The 24,023-nt window shown below is 45.9% G+C and overlaps 1 protein-coding gene across 1 annotated transcript in view; it reads right to left on the reverse strand.

Moving 5' to 3' along the window:
• The window catches only part of Tet (tet methylcytosine dioxygenase-like), a 63,073-nt gene that overhangs the window by 10,934 nt on the left and 28,116 nt on the right, over positions 1-24,023 (reverse strand). Inside the window, exons 3-4 of the mRNA XM_089591588.1 lie at positions 10,643-10,717; positions 4,470-4,802 (exon numbers count right to left, since the gene is read on the reverse strand). Coding sequence (XP_089447714.1) covers positions 4,470-4,802; positions 10,643-10,717 — 408 coding nt within the window. The remainder of the gene's footprint in view (positions 1-4,469; positions 4,803-10,642; positions 10,718-24,023) is intronic.

A 24,023-nucleotide genomic window follows, 5' to 3' on the forward strand; every position in this document is an offset into this window, starting at 1 on the left:
ACGTGTATTTATCGATGCTGCTGGTAAATATTGTTCGCGTGTATGAGACTGAGACAGGATAGTGGAGCACACGCGCGCACTTGCCTATACATAAATGCGTGTGTATGTAACGTGTAAATACAGCTGGTTAATCGCTTATATTTGCACGAGCCAATGGTCGAAAAGCCACCCTCTCGCGGGGTTCATTCTGCTCTTTTGAATTGTCAGGTTGAGCATCACCGGACAGGTACACGTATCTATTTTTACCGCCATGATTTATGTATTTTTCATTCACGACGAAGGTCGACTGATTATTTAAAATAAATTGAATTTTCCCCGTGAAGCAATGTATTCTTGAAATTACGCGATATAGGTACACTGTGAGTGCACGTACGTATAGGTGAAGTAATGTATGCGCAAGAGCGGACAGAGAAAGAGCGGAGAACCCGGAGGGGCTGGAAAATCGAAGAGACGCCGGACGGCTCTCGCTCGTACATATAGATGACGGCATCCAAGCATGTACGTATACACAAAGGAGTCGGCGATACGCGTGAGCAAAAAAAAAAAAAATTCCATGATCTTATCAATTTTTAAAAAGCACCCAATCACGTACGCCTAGTCAAAGAAAATGCGCGACAATTATAGAATAGAAGAATGAAGAGTGGCGGGGAGGGGGGGGGGATGGAAAACGTGCCGATCGACGGAAGCGAGCCAAAGAAAGTCACGTCCGGGTGCAGAGGCCCTCGCGAGGAAGTTGCGATCGATACCTCGAGCTGGTTGTACCGTACATGTATATATACGTACACCGAGAGCCGGCACGATCCCCCGGAAAGAACGGGTCCCGACATCGTGTACACAATATACACCACCTATACCCAACGAATTCCCACAGAGGGGGGGGGGCTATGTATTAACAGCCGCGTGTCATTGCACCCGGCGACCCTGACCGGCATGTAACCCAGTCAACGACAACTACGATAGTATAAGCTGGTATAGAAGGAGCACAGCCATCAGATGCACATAGAAAGAGAATCGAAAAGAAGCGAGTATAAGTATATATACGAGAGAGGGTCTCGAAGGAGATGAGAGCCCTCGTCGTTGAAATGGCCGCGCGGAGCCCATCAGCGGGTGGTACACGGAGAAAGAGCGGTGGAGAGACGCGGAAGGGGTATATAGACCGCCGGCAGACGCCGGCAGGCTGCGGGGGCGGTGACCGGCCTCGCTCGCTTGCAGCGCCCGCCAACGCGAATCAATACCCCGCAGGAACAGGAACCACCGCCGCCGCGCCGCCGAGGGAAAAAGGGACGGGACCGTATGTATATACATATTGTATGTATACAAGGAGCAAGACCCGAGTCCAAAGACTGTATACTGTCCGCGGAGGATGTGTATACGTATAACGTGTAGGGGAGGTAAAGGAAAAAGAAAAAAAAAAAATTGCCTTTGACAGCCCCTCTTTTCGACGTAGGTACAGGCACACGTATAGAAAGAGCTCTCTCGACACGGCTTGCAGCTGGAAAATGGTGCTTGCAAAGCGGCCTCCCTTCCTCCCCCAACCCCCGATTTTTCGCGAGTGCTCCAACCACGCGCCGTCGCGCTACTTTTATATACCCACTCGCGAATCTGGCACCTCGTGGGTCCTTCAAGCTCAATTGCTCGCTCTCGTGTGACGTGCACCGCTCTATATACACTTGACCAGGCGCTTCGCATTTCGCTGTTTCTCTTTGCACCCCCGGCGTGACTTTTTTCACGGGGACAAAGTTGTCCGGCGTCAAAGGGAAAAAAGAAGAAAAAATGCCGCTCGATACAACGCGCATATATATATACCAGCGAGGAAGGAAAGAAAGAAAGAAAGAAAAAAAAAAGAGAGACTGGTTCGCCCAGTAACCTCGGCGGGATTGGGAATTACGTCGCGACATTCCTCTCGAGAGCGAGCGCGCGTGTGTACTATAAACGAGTGCGGCTCTCGAGCCTCGAGTACTCCCCCTGGCGTCCCTCCCTTTTGCTCTTGTTTTATCGCTCTCTCTCTCTCTATACATATATACTTTCACTCTTATAGCATCCATGTATATGTATATAATTATGTACCAACAAACTGACGCAGCTCACCTGCGTGTGCATGAGATATATACCAGGGGATGCCGAGCAAAGTTGTCGGCAAGAGTGTTCTCGAGAAGATACGAGAGGAGGAGGATATATCTCTGGAAGTTTGAGCGCTCGCGTTGGCGCAAGAGCTTTCCGAAAGGTGTAATATACATGCACGTATAGGTGTACGGAATATCATCCTCGCTTTCCCTCTTTGTGTACCTCGGAGTCCCTGGATGGTGCCAGCGCGAGCGTTGCAGAGTAGCCGCGAAAGGGAAAGCCCGCCCTCTCGACTTTGCCAAGTTCATCGCGAACGGGTACAATGGAAGAGTGAATGCCGGGGCTGCTGGCTCTCACCGATAGGGGAGACCCACAGAGAAAAGCTCCTCGAGTTGGCAGCAAAAACGCGTGTGTTCGGTGGGTGCGGAAGAAGCGGGGCGAATCGGCTCTTTCGCGGTTTGGCTGTCGGGGGAAGCCGCAAAGCCGCGATCTCCCGTTTACCTGCGTGGATTTTGTACGCAGTGTGCGAGGGCAATTGTTTCGAGTCGCGATTTTACGAGGACACGCCTGCACTTGCGGAGGAGACACTTGAGCGCGTGGGTACTATAATATACCTGCTACGTTTATGCGGTCGTATATTGGTGTCATTTAAGGGGGCTCCTACGACTACTGCTGAGGTCAAAGACAAACAAAAAATAAAGTTTTGTTTTTCAATAAACAAATGTGTCTGAAAATCATTATGATATTTTTAATAACGTATGAAGTGGGAAAAATGATATTTATGTGTGCAGTTTAACTTTGTACGAAAAATTAATTATTGTTTTGACCAGTCTAGTGCATACGAGGGTACACCACCAGACCAGACCACCTGCGTTGGTGTAGTATAGCGATGTAATATATAGGTATATGGTATATATGTGTCGTGAACAAGTACGTCTGCTACTGACCTCCCGGACACTATTTATTTATTTCCATCACAAATATCTCGCTAAAATGGTCCTTTATCCACAATTTTTAATACAGCATATTACAGAGGAAGACTTCATCTACAAAACGTATATATTCAGTCTGCTGGGACTTTTAATTTAGGTTTATTATAAACGAAAACAAATTGTTTTTCACGCTGCCCCATAGGAACACGTGCTAATAGTTACAACTTTGAGCTCGGATTTCTCAAAATTTTGACCCATTCGAAATATAATTTAGACCACCATTAAATTCAGTAGACTTTTATTTACAAGAAATAATATATCTCTGTTTGGGGACTTTCGTGAAGGAGCCCCCTTAACAGAAAGTGAAGTATCTATTTATAAATATCGCAATATTTGACTATACCTTAATTGTTTACTATGTCTTTGAATTTTGTAAATTCAAGTTTCATGACAATAAAATATATTTTAAAAATTACGCAAGTATCGTTAAAAATGGATAAACGAATATTGAAATGATAAATAAAAAAAAAAACACGTTAAAAATTAATTGAAAGGAATAAATTATGCATGTCGTAACATTTTACACCTTTTAGAGTAAGCCTATATAAAAGCTTGATCACGTACATATTTTCGACTTTACAAAAGCTCTCCCATGTGCACCTATTAGTTAAAAAAGAGTTTTCAAATAACATACTTGTAAGTTCATGTATTGTTTTAAATGATTATATAAGTGATAGATGGTGAACTTCTTGTGACATTATCCATGTGCACGTATACGAACTCGTAAGTACTCGCTTGGTGACTGATAAGCAACGATACGCGTAGATAAAAATTCGTACAAGCGTCGACATATGAGCGATTCCACCAAAAACAGTTTGGGATACTTCAAAACTCAAACAAAAATGTATATATTTATGTTGTACTCATTTTTTACAGGGATGAAAATTTTTTATTTTCTATCTTTAGAAGTATTAAAACAAAAAAAAATTTACTCGCAGTGAACCGTATACAACACTCCGAAAAAGCATGTCATATAAAGTTGAGGGCACGCTCACAAACTTTTACAAGTTCATAAAGGCACGCAGAAAATCTTTGTCTCAGAGGTGTACCTGAAAATATACTTTTTCTTTTTTTTTCAACCTAAGTCGAAGACGACTGACTATAAATAGAGATACTTTTTGTGGAATCGCTCGTAGAGCTCCGACAAGCCTTTCGAATGCTGGGAACACACATAGCGTGCACCTCCTGTCAAACCCCCACAGTGTATATCGGATTCTGCACAACCCGCGATCGACTTTTATCAAGCCTTCCTACACGCCCTGTCTGTATCATCAAAGGCATCATAACATCTCTATATCGAACATCAGTTGTTGATGTGTAAGTACTTTTTTGTTTTTGTTTTTCGTAAGCCTTGCAATAACGATTGTACTTGTATAAATTAAAACTAAAAAGTATAGAGAAAAATGAACGCACCATCGACACGACCGGTGGCGCAGGCTGTCCGTTCCTCAGAGCTCCGGGCTGCTGTGCAACCGCGGAACCGAGACTGTCCTTGGTCTGCTGCATCTGGTCCGTGTGTAAGCTAGGCTGCGGCGTCTGCTGTTGCGGTGGCTGTTGTTGCTGCTGCTGCTGCTGCTGTTGTTGTTGTTGTGGTGCCGTTTGCTGTTGTTGCTGCTGTGGCGTGGGTGGTTGTTGGTTTTGCTGCTGAATGCCACCGGGAAGCGCGATCGTTGCCTGCGGACTGCCGAGACCCACTGGCGCGCTATTGTCGGGCGTGCTCACTTGCCGAGCGATTTTTCGATAGCTCTGCACAACAAAACAGTGTTACTCGTATACCATCTCGGTGGATTGTTTATTTATTTATTTATTCATTCATTTATGGTTTTGACGGGTAATAGTATCGTTAAATATTTGGACTCGCTTTCGGGCTCGTTATATTTACGATCATGTGGGTTTACGAGGGAATTGTCCCATGTGCGTATAGGTACAATGTATGCGTACGTCGAGGGGCGCACGTGTTCCCGTTTGTATATTTACGCAGTGGGTTTATAAATAGACGGAATTCAAAGCACAGGCTGGGAACACACGTGAAGAAGATGACGAAGACGAGGGAGATTTATGTGATTGTATAATATTTAGGAGTGCGTCGCGGGCTCTTGAATCATCGAAGACAAACGGCAAGATACGTGAAAAGTTATACATATTAATGGTCGCGACGGTGTAATCGGTACCAGATAGCGATCAAATTTTTAGAGTAAAACGCAATTAAGCAACACACCCGTATCGAGGAGATAATCAATGCGCCCATCCGACCGGTTGAACGACCGAAGAAAATACTGAAGTAAATTTATATGGAGGAACTCACGAATTTTCGTACAATGAAACATGATCGTGTATCTGGTCGTACAACAACAAACCGGTAATTTACAAAAGCACCGATCATCCCCGAATTATTTTTCTCGGCTGACGGGTGCATCCCGAAGAAGAAAAAAAAAAATTAGACGAGCTCTCGAGCGGAGGGGAGAAAAATATGAGCGGTGTATCTTTTGAGACGTCAATCGCCCCTCAAAAATTGCGGAAGCGTTTCTAACGATCATACGTTTTTTTCTTCGGTTATTAGGCCCTTAAACCATCTCTTGTCCGTCCACGGGACGTATGGTTAGCGCAAGCCTACATATATATATATTATATAAGCATAACGTATACACGGGAAGAAAAGAAAAGAGGAGAGAGACCCCCGGAGAAAGAGGAGAGGAGGCTACCGAGTTTGTTCGTACTATACGTGTATGTGTGTGTGTATACATGTAAAGACGAGCGAGCACCAAGGACCGCGGGCGCATGGCCTCGGAGCGGTCATTTCACTCGCGCCACGATCCCTCCAGTCTGCCTACTTATATATGTTTATACCTCTCCCCGCGCTATCTCTCCTCTCCTCTTCTATACACGCTTGGTGTTTGCTCTGAATTTCAAACTCTTGTCTCTCTCTCTCTCTCTCGTTTGCTCTTTTTTTTTTCTCTCTCTCTTCTACTTCTTCTTCGTTTCTTCGTCCAGCCACAACTTTTGCGAAAATACAATGCTACACCTATATGTACGTGCTCGATGGCAAGCAAGCCTCGATGGGAGGTAGGTATTATATTTATCTCTCCTTGTTTCCGAAACGCCGAGTCTTTGTTTTTTTGGCTGATTCGACGCGATTCGCGGTACTCTCGTTCAATTTTCAACCCTGGCAATGAAATTGGATGCAATCGTGCCGTATACAAACAACCAAAAATCGAGCATATAATTATATCAGGCTATAGTTGGTAATGGCACAGGACAGTATGGAAGCCCGTACATAATGTACAACGCGTGACCTGAATTCTTCGATATAGACGGAGGAATTGCGCAACCGAGCGATGCTTGGTACCAACACGAATATATAGATAGGTGTACAGTGGCATCGGACACTCTCGATATGCGTTATTCGCGCCTTCGTTGTATACCATCCCTGTAACCCTATATACACGTATACATACCGGCTCGTTTTCGTGTTTACTCTCAGCTGTTGATTCGACTCTGTACATACATAACACGCGCGACTACGTTATCTCATATTATGTGCGTCTCGTCGTATTTGTTGTGTACTCGAGTCGACGAGTTACAAGGTTCGTAGGTGTGGATGAGTTTGCACAATTTTCCGGATAAAGCAAGCCACGAGCCTACAAATAGAACCACGGAAGTAAAAACAAAAAAAAAAAAAAAAAAAAAAAAAAGCAATGGTACATGCAGTGGCTCGCTGGAACTTTGAGCCGAGCAATAGAGTATTGTCAGCGGAGCGCCCGGAGTCGAAGCTATTATCGCTGCTCCGACTGGTTGAGAGAGAGAGAGAGAAAGCGAGAGACGGAGAACCGGTTAAATAACCCTTTGCTCGGCTGCCCCGGCTCTTTTCGATAGTTTGGAAAGTTCGGCGTGCAGCCACGCATCGTCACCCGCTATCTTTTGTCGCCGCGCAAGCCACATTCCATACACCACACTGTACACAACTACTCCGAGGATCGCCGATACGAAATATTGCGGAAAAAAACCAAAAACAAAGGGAGCGAGAGTTTGCTCGAATCGGCGAGATGTACTCACGTGAGACGATACTTTGGGATGAACGCGCTCGACTCGTCCTCGTTCATTATCTGTCCAAAGTAAGTATATCGACGCTCATGCGGCTGCTTTGCCCGTGAAATTGTCGTGCTTCTCGATTTATTTCTCGAATCGATCGGTATCATCGACACCTCGTACACACCACCGTCGTACAGCACTCTCGTGGATCAGTCGCGTACGGACAATTCCAGCACAGCAAGTTTTATCACAAAACACACGATTCACCGACTTTGTAGTATCCTCCCCGATCGAACAATGGTATATCACGGCTCAGCGAGCAACGGGGAAAAGAAAAAGAAGAAAAAAAAAAAGAAAAAAAAAAAAAAAAACATGCAAGCTCGACGCTCCGTTGCTGTAATGTATTTGCCGTATTATTTATATATCGGGTTTGTAGTGCGCGGGGTATGTGTGTATATGTGTATATATATAAATATTTTTCGCGTCGCGCTCTGACAACGTCGTGGCCGGGATCGACGGAGCTGACTGCCTCGTGAGGCGCGACATCCAACCGAGAATTCCCCTCCGTAAGCTCGCGCGGAGGTTCGTTCGTTTGCGCGAGCGCGCTCTCTCTCTCTCTCTCACTCCGATATATAATACACCCACACACACATATATATATGTATATATGTATTTACAGATGATCATCCACCGCACACGGCTTTCGGCTCCGAGAGCGCATAGGTACGTACAAGCGGCTGCAGGAGGTCCTTTTCCACGGTGCAGGCGGTGGTCCTCCTCCTCGACCCCGAGCGTCTACGGTCGCGGGTATTTTTATCCCACTTCTCCTCTTCTTATCTCCTCGTGCATATGTATATGCAGTGGGTACACGTTGTGTACTATATGTGCTACTCCTCCGCGAAAGTATCGTGCACTCGGGCACCGGTCGATACCACCTAAGCAGCTACATATGGTGTTCCCGTGGCCATTGTACAGGTCGACTAGATTGCTCAAAAATCGAGCTCGATCGCCAGCATGAGTAGGTATATATATATATAAATCCACTGGTCGTACGTGCACGGGCAACGTTTTTTTTATGCGGAGGCACCGGAGCGTGGATTAAAATGTGTGCACACGTACAACAACATAACCGGCGTCCCGTGCTCGCGGTTGGTCGCTTCCACTGGCCGCGGGAGCAAACTCGGACTATTTTGCTCTTTCTCGGCCGTTCTCGTGCCTCTTCGCGCTCGTTCGCTCCTCCGCGTCGACTTCCTTTCCGCGGATTCCCTATCTTCTTCTTCTTCTCCTCCCACGCGAAAGCTTCCCCTCCGAACTCCCATCTGTGTGCGCGCCAATACACGGCCCTACGGGTGTATACGTTACATGTACATATATAGCGTTGGATTTCCAAATTTCTCGAAAGCGCCACTCGAGACGCCGCCGTGGTCTCCATACGAGTATAGGTCCGGGGGGGGTGGCGAGGAGTGCAATTGCGCCCCGCCTGGCGTGTACACGTCTCCTCGGCGCCGCTACCCCCGGTTCTCTCTTTCGTAGCCTCTCCGCTTTCTCCGTCGTTCGCTCCGCCAACCCCCGTCTTTTGGTCGTCTTCGGGTAGCCATGGCGATGCGCGAGCTTACGGTATACCCCCGATGATACTCCCTCGCTGTACACCGGCTCAGTCGTTGTGCATTATTTGATTTTTTTTTTTTTTTCTTTCCTTCTTCTTCACGGCTTTTCGCCAAACTTTCCAAAGACTCGAACGGATGTGCTTTTTGCAGCGTTGATGACAATTAAAAAAAAAAAAAAGCTCCGATAGTACGACTTTGGGGGAATCGATATTCCATTACGGGGGAGGTCTCGGGGGAGCTTTTTCCTTACCTCCTCGAAGATGCACCGCCCCACCGAGCACGACTTTGCAGTTGCTTCTTTCTTTTCATTGTTTTTTTTTTTTTTTTTTTCCCCACTTGACGGAAGATGCCGAGGGATTCGCGGGATCTCGGTAGAATACGAGCGGAGGGTCGTTTATCAGCGAGGAGAGCCTCGCGAATCCGCAACAAGTTGCCGAACGCGTTAAGTAGCATCGAGACCGTGTATACGTATATAGCCCGACTCTGTCGTCCCAAGTAAAGGATTTCTGACCCCTTTTCTTGGCACCTTTGTCGAGCAGATCTCCCTGTGTTTTTTGCCTCTATCGCGGCCCGACATTTTTGGGGCAACAAGGTACACTTGACCGAATTTTCAGTATACCAACGCGGTGAAAGATAAATGTGTGACCTGCAATCGTGTGTGTGATAATTTCGATACGATGGCTCTACGCGTATCGACGAAAATGACGAAACTATTATGAGTAACGAGCTGTTTACACGAGCTTATCTTGAATGCTCGTACAAAGTTGTACTATGTATCTTATCCCCAGGAAGACGTGGATTAGATATTATAGCGTCGAGAGAACCAACGACAAGATATATATATATTACATATACCCCAAAGTCGATAAACTCGCGGGACTATTAATACACGTATGTTTGGATGCTTATTCTCTACGACGATTTTGGCACAAACATCGATTAGATAATGTACGCGCATGATCGGGTTGTAACGTTAAATGCACTTATATACATAGGACGGCAGCGCTATGGGTTAATCGACGTGGTGAATTCCATTTCGGTGTAGCCCGGCAGATTAATCGAGCGATAAACGATTTTACGCGCTACGAGGGAGCGATGCGTCTACCACCCCTTCTCTGGCGATTTTGCCTGTATACCGGAGTAGGCGAGATTGGAGATGAGACAAGTTTTTTCTGTTGGTTTGATAGATTTTTTTCCAAACGAGCAAAAATGACAACTAGTCGACGTCAGGAGGGCGAAGGAGCTATAGGCGTAACACACATAATGTACGCTCCTAGAGGGGATGGAGGGTGGGAAAATTTTAAACATGGCGGTACAAGCACGGACAGACTGCCCCGGCGCGGCACACGCGTCGATCAATAACGCCTTGTTTAATATCACTTCTCAAACTCGGTGCACAGCCCCCAAGATCGAACGGAAAGAGCTCATTTAGAGCTTTTTTTTTTTTTTTTTTTTTTTTTTTCTATATTTTTCAACGATCCAGGGATGATCGGTTAAAATTGAAATTTGACTACTTTTTTTTCTTTTTCCCCTGTCCCGGGGGAACTTTCAATTTGATCTTTTCGGCAAAGTTGCACGGGATTCCGTTCGACATTGAACTTTTAATTCGAAAGTTTTAATAGAAACGCGCGGGACTCGTGTAAAAGTAAAACCAAGTGCTTCCCGAAGATGCTTCGGAAAAGTTTTTCGTCGATCTACCTATCCGGGGACACGTGAAATGGTAGAGATTGGTTTTTTTCCTTCCAAACATGTCGCAAGCGTAAAAAGACAAACTCCTCGTAGATACAGTTATTTTTTGTATTTACAAACAGTGCGAAAAGTATCAATTTTAAAATAAAAATACATGAACCGGTATCTCAAACGTGTTTATAATTACTTTTGTATTTAAAAACACATAATATCGATGATGCGTTTTATTTTGGTCGTATGGAAAAAAAAAAAAATACATACCCTCGTTGAACCTTTGCCCCGACCTCTTCCCCGTTCTCTGAACGCTCCTTCTCCTGTTTGCAGATGATAAAGATGCTGAAATGAAAAGAGAAAAGATTGACGTTAAAAAAAAAACCGTAATAAACTCATCAGACGACAAGTACTGTCATTACGTCATGTTAAATATTATATACATTAACTCTTCGTATCCTGATGGGATGGGATGGAGAGAAAAAAAAAAAAAAAAAAAAAAAAAAAAAAAAGACAAGCAAGGAAGTTCAGCTATCATTACCGAGCCGATTGCATTCTATAGTAAAATCAAGGCTCCCGTATTATCCCAATTGCCCTTGTTAGCTTTAATAGGAGCCGCAATAAAAGTATATAACCTTCCACGACTTTCACGACGCATTATCATAGTTGAGGCAGAACGATAACTTCACATTGAAAGTAATTACGATTTAAAACATGTCAAAACGTCATTTTTTATAATTCCATGATCATCGCCCCCCGTCGGGGGACGAATCTTTTAATAACACCTCGTTTACATTGTTTTCGAGACGCGAGGAAACAACTTGTTATTTAATATCCTCACTTGGTAGTAACATCAGACAAGTACTTTTTGTACGCAAAAAAGAAATTGCGATGTATGGTGTAGTAAAAATCGATCGTCGTAAGAAATACTCTTATCATCAGCGAGGCGAGGGAAAAAACGGCAGGTACCGACGCGAGAAAGTCGTACCAACCGAGACGTGCTGCAGGGACCTGCAGTGTTTAGTTGGGAACGGGAGCGACTGCGAACTGCGTCGAAAGCACGGAGGGTGGCGCTCCCCGGCCGCTCTTCGAACTGCCTTTACCGACAATGCGTGTATACACTCACTCGAGTAAAAACGATTTTTTTTTTTTTTTTTTTTTTTATAAGCGTTTAGACGTGTTTGCAGAAAAAAAAGGTATTTCAATAAGGTTGTTAGTGATCGTTTCAGCTAAAAAGCTTCGATCGGCAATCAAGTGGCTCTGAAAAAATAATTAGAAATGATTAAAACAAAGATGCAGCGAGCCGCTGCAGCACATTGAGAGCAAAGGGGTACATAATGTTATAGAAAAGAGCAGCGCAAAGGGAACGCATTGCGGGGGGGGGGGGGGGGAAATCGATAAGTCGCGCGTGTGCGTACGCACTATAAAAACCAAGGGAAGAGTTGCTCCCTCGTGTACACACACACAATATACATATATATATATACGTCGCGCTCGTCCAGCGCACCACGCGGTCCAGCGACCCTAACGCACCGCAACGATCGCGTCTCCTCCCGCCGATGCGTCCATTGGCGACTAGAGAGCGCGAACTACCGGGCGACCTACCTACCTACCAACCTACCTACCCACCCACCCATCCGTGTACAAACTCATCCTTTCTTTCTCTCTACCTGTCGTCGCACACCTCCCCGATGCACACGCGGCCCTCTTTTACTCCCTATGCATGTACGTATCTGTGCACGATACGAATATGCGCCGATGCTCGTACAGCAGCGCATATTATAGCCAATGAGCGCACGCTCGACAGACAGGGGTGTTGGTTCTTTCCTCAGTGCCCACCTCCCTTGGACCATTAACAAACACCTTAACCACCTATTGTTTCATCTTTTCAATTTTTTTTTCCTCCCCCCCTTCGTACACCTTGCGGTTCGGGCTCTCTTCCCGTCGTCACCTTCTTCCCTCCTCGGCATCATCCACTTGACGCGCACAAAGCGGGGGTTTATACGAGGGCCAGGGGGCTACAGGGGACGCCATTGCTGATACATCGGCGGTTGCATCGAAATAGACGAGGCAGTTTTACGTATTTGTATGGTGTATGTAGTATAGATGCACTAAGGGGGTGCACGGGTGCGAACGGGGGCGTAATTAATGAAGGAAAGTGGGTTTTCGCCGCGAGGGGAGGCGTCCCCCACGATCGTCAAACGATCAGCCGCGTTGACAGGCTTCGGTGTATATTATGCTGTTGTTGGGTGTTTGGGTGTGCAATATTGCACAAAGGGGCGAAAAAGGGCGACTAACCCGATGCCCCTTTTCCCTTGGTCTCTCTTGTCCGGTTATCCTTACACCCGCTCCGGAGCGCACATTTTCAAAATTCCCTTGTTCTCTCGGTGGCGGGCGATTTTTCTGATTTTCCTTTATTTCTTTAACCACGAGTTGACTTATCTACGTATACGTTTGCAGGAAGGACGAAAAAACAGCAGTCCCGGAGGACAGAGAGCGGCGGATTCCCTGAAACGTATACGCAAGAGGTATAAATATACACGCTACAATCCACCATCACAATGTACATTATATGCCGCACGAAAAAAAAGAACCCATTGTCAGGGTCGGAGAAAGGGAACGCGCTATAAATTTGGTATCGACGCGCTGTGCCGATTCTCGGATCCATGCACACATCGGCCAGCCGATTGGAATACAAAGAGGCGTCTCGTTGCATCGTCGGCGCGGCTCGCTTTAATTTTTCGGCACGGGCGTGTCGAATGTATGTATATTATATACTTGGTACACGCGGAATATTAAAAAAAAAAACAAAAAACAATGCTGCGTGCCGTGCCTACTAAAGTGTCTTCGCTTATCGTCTCCTGGGGAAAAAATCGAGCCGTTTGCCGCCGAGGTGATTTCCGAAGGATACAGTAGCGGGCAGAGAGTCCTCCGATAAGCACACGTATAGCAGTTGCGTACGAGGACAAAAAAGACGCGATCGAAAGAAGAGTAGGTGGTGCGCGTCGAGGAGGAAAGAAAGGGCCCCGTGTTTTGGGTGGAGGGCAATTAGAAGCACGCGCGCACTCGCTCACGCAGAGAGAGAGAAAGGCGAAGAGCAGCTGCCACGCGCTCGCGTCGAATCGGATAAGCTAATTAAAATATTTTATTTCGTGGATACACGCCGAGCGCGTTTCTCGCGAGCAGATGCGCCTCGTACGATAAGCCGGGGCCGCTGCGTGGACTTGACCGGCGATCGCAATTATATACGTTCGCGCTCGGGGTGTGTTTATCGGAATTTCCTTTACTCTCTTCACAGCTATTTTGACTTTCATTCCGTGGCTATACGTGTACACGTGTCCATTGTTGATGAGTTGCTGCTATGGGCAAACTCGATCTTGCTAGTGTGATGGGTATTACACAAGTTGTCCTCTCAATATATAAATATATAGTCCATTTTTCATTGGAGCTTTGGCGATCAACGTATTAATTTTGTTTAGCTGTACCGAGGTATACGCGAGGAGCATCACAGTACCGAATTTACCAAATGCAACTTTTGTTTGGAGAAACATATATATTTTTTTTTTTTTTTCCATACAGAAGACAAATTGCTTAGGTTCCACTAGTCGCGGTTAAATGTCGCTCATCACTTTGGCGGCAGTGGCTCGATCCTCTTCTTGTGGTATACTTGGAGCGCGTGGCGGACACAAGAGGTTCGGGTGTTGCTGCCGATGTTTCTTTTACGTCGTTATTTGGAAGTTGTGCGTTTGTAATGTGTTTAGTCTACGTTTGAAATCTGACGAGTAAGCGTGTGTTGTTTGGTTGAGGAAAAAAAAGGGAAAAATCGAGCGTTCAACGATATTTATTCCAATTGTATGTTTGTAAAAGAGGAGTTTGTGATGTCAAAGAGGACAAAAACTGTACATTCCACCCAATTGAACGAGACAGCTAGAGTTTTCGGTCAATTTCCGCGGCGTCGACGCCACAGCAGCTGAGTCATATTTTTTAAAAGTAGCACTCAAAAGCCCGGGCGCGCCAACGACGACGGCTGCAACGGCGCGCAACAGCCAAAAACACGCAGGAGCGAGCGATTGCGCGGCGCAGCTGCCGAAGAACCGAGCGGCCCGATCGCCTCCCGGGAGCTGTCCGTTCCTTACCACCTAAATAACATCTGTTGAGGGAATAAGAAAAAGGAAAAAAAAGCAACGCTCTTTACACCCTGAGATTTATCCCCCCCCCCTACCCCCTTAAAGGTAGCGCGTATCCAACTCGCGATCTGTCGCCTATGGTTTTCTCGATCGTCGTCGATCCTCCGTCCACGGGTGAATTCACGTTTTTCCACGGGATCGATGATCGGTAACTGAAATGCAACAGCGAACCTTGGGGCACTCGCATATACGACACATCCATCAATTCCCGTGTCCCTCTGCATTACAACAATACCGAGGATTTGTTCAGGAGCGAACGTCTGTATGGGTATACTGCACGTGACAAAATCGAGACTTCCCGGGGGCCCCGTACGATGCGACGGAGTCGGAGAACAATGATGCCACGGAGGACATTAGACTTTTACGAGGCGTCCCTTACGGATTGTAGATAAGGCGATCATCACTACTGGTAATGTTTGAAAAAGGTGAATCCGATGCGAGTATAGGTATATATATACAACGGACCCGGCATTGTTCCGAGTCGGAGGTCAAACTCCAACGGTTGTAGCGGTGCGAAAGAACAGCTGGGAGAGTATATAATATATATATATATATATATATACACATGCGAGCCAAAACCATATACCCATACCACATTATACAGCCTACTTATGTACTTAAGTATACAAGAGAGCGGCAGGCAACAGATACGCGGTAGCGATATCTATATATTTTTTGCACGAAGACTCAGCTGACTTTAATTTCAACAAACCAATTCGCTCTTTACCTGTGTTGGTTTACCTATACTTACGCACATGTGTGTATATTGTGTGTGTGTGTGTTTGCGGGGCTACAGGTATACGTACATATACAGTGAACGCGACAGATGGCTGGCGGACGTAAAGAGCCGTTGCTCCCATTAGAAAGTGACTGTGTGTATACGTATACGTATATGAGAGCACGCACGCGATCGGCTGTTGTACACGAAAAAAAAAAAAAAAAAAAAAAAAAAAAAAAACAACAGGTTGTTCTCTCTGCCATGGCCAATTGGAATTTTATAAAATTCATGCAACGATATCACAATACATATTACATAGGGTTGATTATAAAATACGGACTGTTAAATGAATTGAGAGTATAACATTATTGCGCGTCTAATGAATAATCATTACGGTCTATTGTTATGCAGGGGCTGCATTAGCATTTTTTTTTTTTTTTTTTTTTTTTTTTCTTTTTCCTATACAGATGTAACTATTTTTCTGCCACGACTTGCACGCGATTAAAGTGGAGTATCGATCACGCAACAATACAACCGCTGGGTGTTTAAGAAGGTACTGTATTACTATGTGCTGTCAAATGTAAGAATAAATGATAATATTAGTAAACACGCAATATACATATAATATATATATTTCGCATCACCGAAACAATGCCCGCATCAAAGTTTCGATATCGAGTCACACAAAAGTTGGGCGTAACATGCCACAGTCGATACCTATACGTATAAGTAGGTATATGGATGGACGTCAAAAGTCAAATTTGGTGGAACGCAGTGACAAGGGGGTTGGGGTTGCATCGAATCGATTTGACGCGCGTGGAGCTCGGGTGCGCGGATAAACGTGCTCGGGGAGGAGGGGAAAAGACGGAGAATAATAATTTTGGATTACCCCCGTATCGGAGATCGAAATTGATGGCTGCCTTGGGTGTACAGTTGAGCTCGCGTTAGTTACAGTTTGCTTGACACTTTCCTTTGTTTTTCGATGACGATTACCCATGCAATCGATATGCGCTCACGTATTCGACGTACTCAACCGCCTTTGGGTCGGATGGTATAGAGCAAAAAGTACCTCACCAGCTTCAAACTGCGTTCCAACTTATGTTAAACGTACCTATTAGAAAAGCGCGAAATTCCCACCACAACCCACAGTATAGATATGCCTAAAGCGTCGAGTCACAATTTCGGAATATTTATCTTAATCCCCGTCCACACGATGTAGTATACATGGAACGAGGTTGGGTAAAAAAAAGAAAAAGATGGAGAAAGGAGAAAAAAAAAAGGTACCATAGTTATCATTAAAAAAAAAAAAAAAAAAATGTATGTATATATACACACACACGACAGAGAGCACGGAGGAGTCGGTGTACGCTTATTGTAAGGCTACCGGCCGGCCTAACGGCTTTAATAATTATTTTTACAACGTTTCCGAGTACAGGCGATGAGCGTTCCTCGGCGGCGGCGGTCTCGCTTGGGCGCCTTGCAGCTGGCGGCTCTCGTTCCAACCCCGTGACATAAGGGCGTCCCTGTATATATACGTACTGCCGCTACCGGTGCTATGCATGTGATGTATACTGTATATACACATGCGAACAGACGTCGAGGCCGCAGGATGCACGCTTTTTCCCCATTTCGAGAAAAAAAGGCTTCTCGCTTCACTTTACGCTATAATTTTTTTTTTTTTTTTTTCCTCTCCAACTTTTAGTTTATTTACTATATTATCAGATGAAATTTTAATGGCACGTTTTACTTTTCTCCTGCATGATTTTCATAGTATTTTGTTCCAGCGCATTTGCATAGAATTTTTAAACTGTTAAAAAAAAAGAGGAAATTATTGTTCAGCATCAGAGATGTACGTATTTTTGGAAATAATGCGATACACATGTATCTCCCAATCCCTTGGATTATTTCTCTTCTGCCGTATTTTCCATACTCGGTACATATATGTGTATAGGCCCCGAAAATCCTCGGTTCCCACTATACTTTGTCGAACGTCAAAACCCAACGACGAGACACGCATTCGGTAGCTCATATGTACACTAAAGTTTTTATGACCGTCCCTATGTATACATATATAAGCTCGTAAGTATACATATCCACAAACCTTACCCCTCCTCCTGGGGTATCATACGTTTTTACAGCGCTACACGTATATATATATATACATGGTTACAGGCACACGGAGGCACACATTTCACGTACCACACAATCAGACTAAAAAATAACGCGTTAATTTAACATAAATATATGCCTCGTGCGTATTAGTATACATTGTACAGCCGAGAGGGAGATACGTATCACTCGCTCATGCGAGAAAAAGAACACGGGAATAGTCAAGTACACGGCGGTCGATAGCTCAATGGGTATACTTATAGGTATGGCTCGGGCTTAAAGTCACGTTCGCGAGGCCCCGATTAAAATCCACATGTATACCACCACCTCCGCGCTAATGTATTATGATATATATAAGTATAGGAGTTCCGAGTTGAGTCACTATATGGCCGTCGCCACGGATTGATACGCATCGGAGCGGGTATATATATTTATACGCGCGCGTGTGAAAAATGATGGCGCACTATGCTGGAACGGAACTGTGCACGTATATATACCAATCGACAGATGCTTATATACTGGGGCTGCCCGGAAGAGTTCTCGCTATATACAACAAATTGTTATACCTATACACGAGCTGTCTCCTGGTTATCTCCTTCCCTTCCGCTTTTTTTTTTCTAGTGCATTTTCGAAAAATGCGAGATGTGTTCTGATAAAAAAAAAAAATTATTTCTTATTTTTAACGTAAAACTTAAAGAGTATAGGTGCACTACAAATGATTTGTCGAAGAAAATAAAAAATTGTCGACTGTATAGAGACGCAACGGTGCAGAGCGGATTTTCAAGTAGTAGAAGCTGATGAATAATCCGACCATACAGCGAACGTGTATATACATGTGGGATAAGCGCCGACGTTGATAAGGCATCACGTGGTACAAGCACCAAGCAGAAAAGTGAAGCCTCGCACGTGGTCGTGTTATTGTTTTGCTAACGGTACGGCGTGTCCTGATGGGCCTGCAGACAAACACGGAGCCAAAGGGAGGGAGAACTCGATGGCCTAGAGAGAGGCAGGATTTTGGAGGGTCAGGCGTGCTCCCCCCCCTCGGAGCGACCCTCCAGGAGGGATTTCATTCACGTCCCCGCAGCGGTAATGGAGCCAAGACTCCCCCCCGTCTCCTCCTCTCTACCAGTGCTTCGATCGACCCTCGCTGGTGTTTGTCGTGCTTTCCCTCTTTCGGGCTTTTCGCCTCCCTATCCCTTGACTGATGCGCACTCTATATAATATATTATATACCGGGCTGTTTTCCTCCTGACACGCTAAAAATCACGACTTGCTTATACACATCCGGTCGTGGTAATAACTGTATACACCGTGACTGAACTGCTAATTTTTTTTTTTTTTTTTTCGTACTTGAGTATAACGTATGAGTCGGTGGAGCTGAGCTTGCGGATTACTGGTTCGAGTCCATACAATGGATTTGTCTACCTCGGTCACTGTACCTAATATGTCACGTACTGTCGATCCCCGAATGTAATGATGTACAAGTTTCGCTGCACCAATTTAGCGATGGTTGATAAAACAAGAAATTCCGAGAGAAATTCACCAGAGTCGTCCAGATTATCAATGACACGTGATGTTTAACACACCCAAGTCGAAAGATCTCGAGGGAAGAGGAGAGTATATGGGAACCGAGTTCAACGTTCGCAACCCATCGTCAAATAAAACGAAAAAAAAAAAAAAAAAAAAAAAAAAGGTATAGGGTGGAGGAGGATCTACACACGCGTATAGGACAGATTTTCGGCAAAGGTGCGTCTAGCATACAGGGCAGGAGGGGGGGACCAGGTGTCTCGAGGACATCGACTGGCCGATTCCCCCTTTCATCCTCGTCTCGTAGACGATCCTTAGAGGGGCGAGGGTGTGGCCGCACGCGTTTCCACATAATTAGGCACGAGAGCATATACATAATATCGAGGGCTCTCTCTCCCCCCTTGGCGAAACCCCTCGGATATTCGGCGCGCGCCACACGCTGGGGCCACTCTCGCTCAACTTGTTCGTCTCCTTCTCTCCCACGAGATTCGAAATCTATACTCGTGCCCGGCACGAGCCATCGAGAGCAGAAAAGGAGGGAGAAGGTCTCTCTGGAGCCCTGCAGCAGAGTCGGCCGTGTGATAGGTATATTATGCAACGGCGGCTCTTCCGTCTCCACCTCGTTCGGCAACCGATATTTAAGAACCCCATGCTCCCTCTCTCTCTTTGCTCCTTTTCTTTAGCTGCGGGCAACCGTACGAGGGCGATGGCTAGAGAAACGAGAGTCCCACCAAAGTACCATTTACTCGCTATATGGCTTTCCGATGCATTGGTGTATCGTTAACAATGCCCAAAGATATACGCGTGATGGAACCATTTCTAATCGAACTCGTTTCCATCATCATCCTCTCCTTGTGCGTATAACACTTCGCACATATAGCAGCCCTTATTGCACCTATATATAATTATATACGGTACGGAGAAACAAAGTTATCGCGGTATGAATGGGATTGTAATTGGGCGAGGAGGAGGGGAGAGGGGGTCGTGTGTGTTTTCCTCCGTATCGGGGGAAACGAAATAAAACGACCCCTCCCCCCCGTACACATGACAATGACAATAACGGGGAAGAGGGCAGAGCTTCGATGCGTGGGGGAGAGATGAGGGACACGGTGGTGTATATGTGTCTAAAAGACTCGCACTTGCCGTATACGACGACGACCCTGACCCTGACCCCGAGCAACGCTCATAACAACGGCGCTTATGGCTTAGCGCCGCCAGTACATAATATACCTCGTACACACCTACCCAACTTTGCGTCTGTCTGTCTACACTTGCCCCACGGTTTGTCTCTCCCTTTTAGGCGCCGGCGTTAGGTATTATCTATACACGGAAGGAGGGGGGAGGAGCAGCCACGACACAATACACACACACGAGTGAGCTCGGATGCCACACTGGTTTACATTTTATCGCAGGAGCGGTGAGGGATCGGGAGCCCATCAGCCGCACGAAAAACACACCGCCGTGGAGGGTCGGAGCGCTTCGAGGGTCCGACCCCTCTCTCGTTTCTATACGCGCTGCGGGGCTGTTAATTGGCCCCGTAACAACACGAGGATCGACGTGTCTTTTGCTGCGACTTGTATACGACACGGGGCCAAAAGTGTCATCTTTGTCTTCGGCCCGATCGGGGAATCTCATGTATATATGTACAAAGGGGGTGTTGAGTGAAAACGACCCAGATATACTTGCACGTCGTGCGTGATGTAGAGGCGCGTATATATGTAATTGCCCTCGATACGTCGCGGATTCCGGGAGATAGTGACCGATGTATGTGCAACAGCTGGCAAGCTTGTGTACGCGTTAGCCGTGGATTGTTGAGGAAAGGGAGCATCTTGCACTCGAGGCCAAAGGCAACGCCCAATACATTTTTATTAATCGCCAGATTCTCCGTTTACACGAATCTCGAGTGCTGCTATATTAACGCTCCTGCACGCAGTATACAATGAACACTCTGACGTATTGTTTTTTTTTTTGCTCCAAAGTTGATTGCGTTGGACTATATATATATATATCTGTTACTGTGTATGTCAAACGTTTGATTCGAGCAAAAAACGAGAAAGAAAGAAAGAAAGAAAGTTTCTCGCGAGTAATAGAGGCGCGATCTAATCCCCCGGACAGAAGGGATCCCGAGGGTATATACCGCGCAACACTCGTAAAAGTGAATTCGTGGGTATGGATGCTGGCTTTTTCTCTCCGTCCCTCTTTCGCCCTCCCTTCGCACTACGACGTAAATATATACATGTATACCCACATAGCGTTTCTCCCGTTTTGGCACACGCGGGATGGGACAACCTCTCGCGGGGCTGCTGCTCCCCAGGAGAAGGTGGGGGAAGGGGAGGGGTTGACGAGGGAGGGTCAAGGTCCCGATGGCAGCGCGCACCCGCTGCACGCGCCGACACCGCCAAGGGCAGCAAAAAAAAGAAAAAGAGGAGGAGGAGGAGGAGTAGTAGCGGAAAGAGGGAAAGACCAGGAGGAGGAGATTTACACGACCACGTGCTCGGGGGCTGATGTAGCGTGCGCACACGCGAGCGATGACCGCGTTGGTATGTATAAATAGTGATGTATACCGATTTATAATTCGCACATAACGTATACCCCGTAAATACAGTATTTTTCTCTTAATAGGACACACCACCTTCTTGTATGTATATACAAACATGCCAGCGCGTTGTGAATCTTATATTCTCGTGATAGTAGCATGTAAGGCTGCCCTTTGGAACTACAGGTATATTATACGAACACCCAAGTGTAGACCCAATAAGAGAGAGTCCTTTTTTTGCTCTTCTCTCGACACATGTATATTTAGGTATGTATATCGTGCCGGACCCGTGCGAATTTACTGCCGTGACATTTTAAGTGTGGGGTACACAGAAGAAGATTGAAAGCTGTTGCAAGCACTCGCATCGGATGTTGTACTAGATGTAAAAAAAAAAAAAAAAAAAAGACGAGTCGGGAGGGTGAGTTAGGAGTACAGTGTATGTGACGAGCGACGCGTGAATCAGCGAAATCAGTGACGGGACACGACGATGACGGCGAGGCTTATTCGTATATATTTTTTGCCGAGCGGAATACATACATATATATATTATGCCCTCTCAAACGGTTACGCACGCACACGAGAGTATACGAGCTCACTTCTTTCGTTCGTCTCTCCCAAGCATCATCATCATCATCATCATCATCATCGGCTCTCCGTCTCTATCCGATCGCCTGTAGAGAGCGTGTGCACATGTATATGTGTACGTGTGTATGTATAAAAACATAAGCGCGTCTCTCTCTCTCTCTCTCTTTACCGAGTGACGCTAACTGTCTACTTCCTAACTTAATCCGTAACTTCCGACGCCGCGGCAATCTGACATCCTTTTTATTTTCATTGGCTCGTTGGTTCATTCGTAAATGCGCCCGGCTCGTGGGGCCCTCTCGTTCCCAGGATTTTTCCATCCGCGGCCAATTGTCGTCCTCCCCGATTCCCTCGCTCTCCGCGTCCGATGCTCTCTGGCTCGATCACATCGCGTACACATACACAAACTACAGACATGTCTCTCCGTACGCACACACGTAACGTTGGGTGGTAGGTGCATTTTACTCGCAAAATGGTGTGGAAAGGACAAAACGAGGAGCTCGAAAAAACACTCGAGGGATAACTAGGAGGGGATAGGGGAAGAAGAGAGAAAAAAAAAAAAAAAAGAGTCATAATGTACCGATACGCGTACAGAAGAGGAGGAGGAGGAGGAGACAACGGCAAATTGGCACGGTCAGCAGTTCTCCTCGTCCGCAACTACTTGAGTGCGGCTTCCGTCGTTCCACGCTACAGGTTCATAAAACCTGTTAACCCGCTGTGCGTGTACACACGTATATATATTTAGCGTGGCAGCGGTTGATTATGCCCGCGCGGGACAACACGCATATATATATATACACGTTGTATATTACATCGTCACACTGTAAAGCAGAGCTTGCGGCAGCCGCGCTCCCTTTGATGACACTTACATGTCGTGCGTGGCCCGCAAACGACGGGCTCTCGCGGTTTGTGCATATAGGTATAAATTGTAGGTATACAACACGGCCCGCGCTTTATTTTTCAATTTATATACCTCATCATACGTATGTAAGAACAAACGAGCGCCTCGTGCGTTTATTTGCTCGCACAGCTATGTAATACTGGCACTTTATACCATATACACTGACTTTTTGGTCATTTCAATTAAATCCCCCCCCCCCCCCCGTACAAAAAAAAGCTCGTGCATGCGAGACTCGTACTTGTGTGTAATGTATGAAATCAAAGACAACTGTAATTACACGGATGTATTTATAGGTATGTACCCCCGTAAAGACGCGCGGGACGAATTCAAAGCGGCAGATAACGCGACGGTGGTATAAATCCCGAGAGCCTTAAATCTTCCTCTATCGTTAAGTAAATTCCAAAGCCTCGGGCCTTTCTCCTCCTTGGCATCTTAGCGTCGTCTCTCAGGGAGGGGTGGTGCAAACGTACTTTACGAGAAACGGTATTGGGATACGTGTATAAATATGGGGTGTAGCGCGTCTCTGCTCATTCCATCACGATTACAAGTAGATACTGATACTGTAATATATATACATGTGAACGCCGTACTTATACCGAAATACGCGCCTACAAGTATTACATTGCCTATATACGCGAGTGACTCAAAGTAACAATGATTGCCTCGAGTGGCGCAATTTATGTGGCTTTGGGGCAAAAAAAAAAAAAAACAAATCTAAAATGTAGACACGGTCGTGATCTCCTGAGCGTATGCGCGCCCGGGAGCCCCTCCTCGTGTGGACGTGCCGATGCATAAGTGCACGCGTGGCTTATCGGTGTACACTTACTCTCTAATTCACCCAAAGGGAGGACCGTACGCGGGCATGTAAAACAGGAGCCCATCCGACGGAGAGCGTCGCGAATCGCATTTATGGAGATTGGGCGTCACGTAGCGAGCACATATATACGTATACGTGTACTTTAATCGTACGTATAATTGGACAGATGGTTGCAAGCAAAAAAAAAAAAAACAACAACAACACTGTTGCGCCTTGCATAAATAACACGTACACGCGTGGATATGCGCGCAGAATTTGACAAATTGAAAAAAAT

This window comes from Copidosoma floridanum, unplaced genomic scaffold (genome assembly GCF_036245765.1).
Source record: "Copidosoma floridanum isolate Cflo_tuat_1 unplaced genomic scaffold, Cflo_Japanese_pri ptg000013l, whole genome shotgun sequence".
Lineage (NCBI taxonomy): Eukaryota > Metazoa > Arthropoda > Insecta > Hymenoptera > Encyrtidae > Copidosoma > Copidosoma floridanum.